Source organism: Buceros rhinoceros, unplaced genomic scaffold, assembly GCF_000710305.1.
Source record: "Buceros rhinoceros silvestris isolate BGI_N320 unplaced genomic scaffold, ASM71030v1 scaffold3831, whole genome shotgun sequence".
In the NCBI taxonomy this organism is placed as follows: Eukaryota; Metazoa; Chordata; class Aves; order Bucerotiformes; family Bucerotidae; genus Buceros; species Buceros rhinoceros.
The window spans coordinates 143,385-148,142 of record NW_010394685.1 but is presented as its reverse complement, the minus strand read 5'-3'; the positions used below and the strand labels follow the sequence as shown (position 1 = coordinate 148,142).

At 44.2% G+C, this 4,758-nt stretch overlaps 1 protein-coding gene across 1 annotated transcript in view; it reads right to left on the bottom strand.

The window, feature by feature from the left end:
* Positions 1-891: 891 nt before the first annotated feature.
* FBN1 (fibrillin 1) overlaps positions 892-4,758 on the bottom strand; it is a 132,826-nt gene continuing 128,959 nt past the window's right edge. Inside the window, exons 62-64 of the mRNA XM_010145292.1 lie at positions 4,115-4,346; positions 2,895-3,069; positions 892-2,154 (exon numbers count right to left, since the gene is read on the bottom strand). Of these exons, the coding sequence (XP_010143594.1) occupies positions 1,765-2,154; positions 2,895-3,069; positions 4,115-4,346 (797 nt within the window). The 3' untranslated portion in view covers positions 892-1,764. The remainder of the gene's footprint in view (positions 2,155-2,894; positions 3,070-4,114; positions 4,347-4,758) is intronic.

Below are 4,758 nucleotides of genomic sequence, written 5' to 3'. Positions count from 1 at the left end.
TGGAAAAAACACAGTGTTCAACATTTTGGCACACTAATACATAAAATCTAGACATGGCCTATTAAAAATATCAAAGCAAGCCCATGCACAAGCTCCTTTTTATTTAGTCGTATTTGTTATGCAGAAGAAATCAGAGAGCTCAAATCTCGTTACAGAAGATAACGCAACGTGGGGTGAATCATTACAGCACAATTCCCTTCCGGAGCTACGAGAGCTCAGCGCGCGTTCCCTCTATCAGCTGCAGTGCCGTCCGATCAGCAGGTTCAGCAACACTGCTTGCTTCATCTTTTCTTCCAGATTTTATAGCGTCACATCTCAGCACAATGTTGTGGTGCTGCTCAAAGACACACCACGGCACGTGGGAAAACCCGCACCACTGAATCACTAAGTTGAGACTAAAACCCAGCCACAACTTGCCATGGCTGTTGGTATTGGAGCGTCCCCTCGTTATCAGCCTTAGATTATTTGACAGTTGTTGAAGCTGGGGTAAAAGAATGGAATATCTTAAGTCAAGGCAGTTTGGCAGACACTTTTCAAATTAATTGTGTTTTCTGTGTAATGATTTAACATCCACTTCTGCGTGTTCTGGCCATCAAAGTTACTTATTGAGAGGGTTATTCAGGCCAAGTCATCGGAAACCTTCTAACTTGCTTTCTGGAGCTGCACAGCAACTTGGCAGAGGTCCACTGCCGTTTAGATTTGTGAAGGTCTCTGTGTTTCTTCTGTTCTTCCTTTTCCCGAAGAATGAACGACCAGCAGCAGCACACCTTCAAGGAGAAACCACCTGCGCAACGCAGACAGAATCACAGCCAACCCTACTGACAGCGCCTGAAGCGTAAGCATGCCGTTCGGCACACCTCTAGCAAGAACACAAGGCCACAGAATAAACTAAAAAAAAAAACTGTTTTATTGTGACATTTATGACATTGAACCCTTGTTGACATGAACGACTCTGGGTACTCTTGACACGTACGTAACGTCGTGGTGTAGGATGGCACTGACTGTCATCTGACTTTTGAGAATGTTTAATGGTCCCTACTGACCTCAGTGCATTTTGGCAAGTCACAGAAACTTCATCATCAGGTTTGTGTATACAAGTAGTTGGTCTTATAAGCACCATTACAAACCCTCACATTAAGGGTATTATTAATCTAGTTTACAAATGCTTCATTGATAAAAATAGCATGATTACAGTATACACACACTTAATTTACATGTAATGTATTATAGGCATAACTGAGATAAACTACTGCGCTAACTTTGGTTGATTGAAGTATTTAGACTGAATAATGGCAATTTTGGCTTCTAAGTTGTGTAAATATTACAGTGCATTTATAAATCTAGGTTGAGAATTTACTAGCACCAAATGGATATCATAAATGGCTGACCTAGTAAGTTGTAGTTGGAGAAGCGAAGTTTAAGAATTACAAAAATAGAGCTGTCCATCAGTTGAAAGCACATTCATGTACCTCTGCTGAAATGGTGACGTGTCTCAGCATCAGTGGCCAACTTCCAATGATCAAAGTCCCAGTTTTCAAGATTCAACATATCAAGGTAGCTCAGCTACTCTTAAAAGCCTGAGAAAGTGGTTGTTCTGAGCTCGGGTATTCATCCTGTACCTTGTTTATGTAATAATAGAATCGTGCTCGTTCATACAGCTGTACTCGTGTAAGACTGTACCTATGATATGGAGAATCTGATTGGGAGGAATATTAGTCCTACCTATCTATCTTTGGTTTAATTATTTGGTCTTTGGTTGATGAATTAATGAAGCAATATCTGAATTTTCATTTTCAGGTTATCTCCCAGCTCACCACTGAGGTAGTCTTTGTCATGTTTCTCTTCAAGCTGGTTAAGTTCCTTCTTTTTATAGAGTGGAATACTACTGATTTGTAATGAATAGTTTCCAGGCACTGGCTTCTTCTTTGTGAAATGAAGGTAACTTATGCCGTCCTTCTTATTGATTCGAAAGAAACCGTCTTCATTTCCGGAGTCAATTAAATATCGGTTATGGTTTGTCAGTGTTGTGAGGGCAGGAAGCAGCTCCAGGATGCGATCCTTGTTACTGAGATCCGAGATGTTGATGGAGAACACTGCTGCTTTCTCAACGTCCCAGCTGGCGAGACTGATTGGTGGCTCCAGCTCTTGCTGATCCTGCACAAGAACAAACGGTGTTAGTTGGCTTTGTCAGAGAGCGTTTCACATGCGCCTGCGTGTCTGTATTTCTCACCCAGCTTGTTCTTATTCATGAAATTATTTTCAAAAGGAGGTTCTGTAATATCCCCTGTCAAACCTGTTATTATGGGCCTAGGACTTGTCGGGATAAAGTACAGTGTTTGTCACCGTCCCTGTGTGGGTAACGGGAGCCTGAGACACACACTGGAAGTTTCTGCTGCCTGACAAACAAAGCCTCTCCACGCTTGGAGTCTGCGACCAGTCTCCCACAAAGAGAGCAGCAAAGTCAGATGACTCCTCTCTGCAGGGGTAACCACAAGCTAATGTGAACAACCATGTGCAGAAGAGAGCAGGGCGCTGCTGGACAGGGTCCACGTCCACCCTGACCAACGTGTCCTGCCTTTCTGGCCACAAGGTCACAGAAACATTTTATACACCCACTGACCTTTGACATCAAGATGCTGCTCTGCTGGCGAGTGGGCTACTCTCTAGACGGCCAGAGGGACAGTTATCTCAGTGTTTGCTGGGACACAGATAGTAGGTATGCAGGGGCTTCAGAAGATGACCTCTGCCTAACTGTAACACCCAAACCCAGCTCTTTGGTCTACTTGCTTTGGGATGTGCATTTTTCCTGTGGGATTGTCTCTTGGCACACCTCCTTCGGAGGCCAGCTTCCACAAGACGAGCACAAACCCTCTTCCCCTGAAGACCCCCTTTACCTCTGCTTCGTTTGCAGTTTCATTAGCGCTCCGGCGCTTCCTTCCTCTCTTGGGATAGCCATTGATTTTACATTCATAGCAAGCTTCTGGAGAGAGGGAGTTGTCATCGACTTCTCCACCGAGTGAAAGCTCTTGTCCTTGACCTTTGCCTAGTCCCACTCCAGAAACACAGTGTCTGAGGAAGACAGACATTAAAAATTAATTCTGGTGAGACATAGATCTTATCAAAAGCTGAATTTGGGAGACTGTGAATACAAATAAAGCAGCAATTCTGTTGCACTTATTTCCTATGAAAATCTTCTGCTGATGCTGAGAGGCAAAATTCTCACTGAGACACAATGCAGCTACCTCCGATTTCAAGTACCTGGCTCCAAGAGGCTTTGCCTAAGAGACACCTGCCAATATTTAGCAGTTTTAAAAACACGGGCTTAAGCTCTGAGAAGTTGTTAGTAATGTCTGTTAACCAACCTGGAATACTAAAACAGGCCAATTTTCAGAAAATGCTTAAAAATCTGAAAAGCGATGTCGCTCATAAAGCGTCCCAAAGCTTTTAGTCACTTCTAAAATTTAAGCCACAATCTTTCTGCTTTCCATCTGAGTTGCTTGGTCCTACATGATGCACAGCCCTAACACTGCCACTGGGACAAGTGAAAACTAGTTTTCTTGGTAAAGCAGATGTTTATTTAAAAAATTATTCCCTTGGAACACAGAAGAATATGGAACACACCCATACATCAGCACATACAGAATTGTTATTCCAACCAACAGGTGAAACTACCTGTAGAGTATCATTTGTCTTTGGAACTGGCAAGGGTGGTTATTATTATGATGATGATGATGATGATGTTTAAAGGAGATGAGTGATATACCGCAAATCACAGCGAGGGGCGTGAGGTCCCAAGTGACAAGCTCAGAGAACTTGCCTAGCTGCTAGGGTGTGCAGGAGAGAAGTGAAAGCTGGAGGTGAAAAGAGGTGATTGAGCCTGGTAGCCCTGACCAAATTTCATGAAGCATTAAAACCATATCGCTCCCTTCCCTTGTTTTCCCTTTCCCTCCCCCATCCCCCAGACCAACAGGGGCATCCAAGTCTTGAGCACCTCCACGGTACTACCCCTCTTTCATTGGTGACAATCTCCCCGGTTCTGCTGCTCCACACGACAGAGAAAGGAGCCGATCAGGTCCCCTTTATGCCTGTTAGTTTAAAAATGAGAATCCCTTACCCTTGTCCTATTCTGAAGTAACCAGGTGGACATCCGCAGACATAGCCACCTTCAGTGTTTGAACAACCGTAACTGCACGGGGCTTGTGCAGAACCACATTCATTGATATCTTGGCAACCTCCGCTGAACTGCTCGTACTGAAATCCGGTGGGGCACATACATTTGTAGCTTCCCAAAGTATTGTGGCAAGATGCTCCTCCACAAATGTGTGCACTGAGACATTCGTTTTCATCTGGAAAAGAAGAACATACCACATGAACTTCTCTCAGGTGTAGTCCAACCTAGCTCTTCAGAGAGGTTGTGCTTGACTGCTGCTAAACGTGCTGCCACACCAGATGGACAGAAACGGAGAACGGGGCTTGGCCTCACCCTTGGCCAGCACGGCGGTCGCTAGGAGATGACTACAACCATACAACAGAGCAGCATTTGGGCTACTTGACAGAAGCTGTTTCATGCCACGTCAGCTCATGCTCTGGGGAGCAGAGAAGGCAACTCTTTTTTTGTCCCAGAAACACAGAAGAAGAATAAAACTTTGTGCAGCCAACAATCTGGTCCAGTAATCCCACATTCAAAATGTTATTAAAGGAAAAAGAGTAAGGAATCAAGCTCTGACACCTTTTCCAGGCACAGAAAATCCCTCCCTA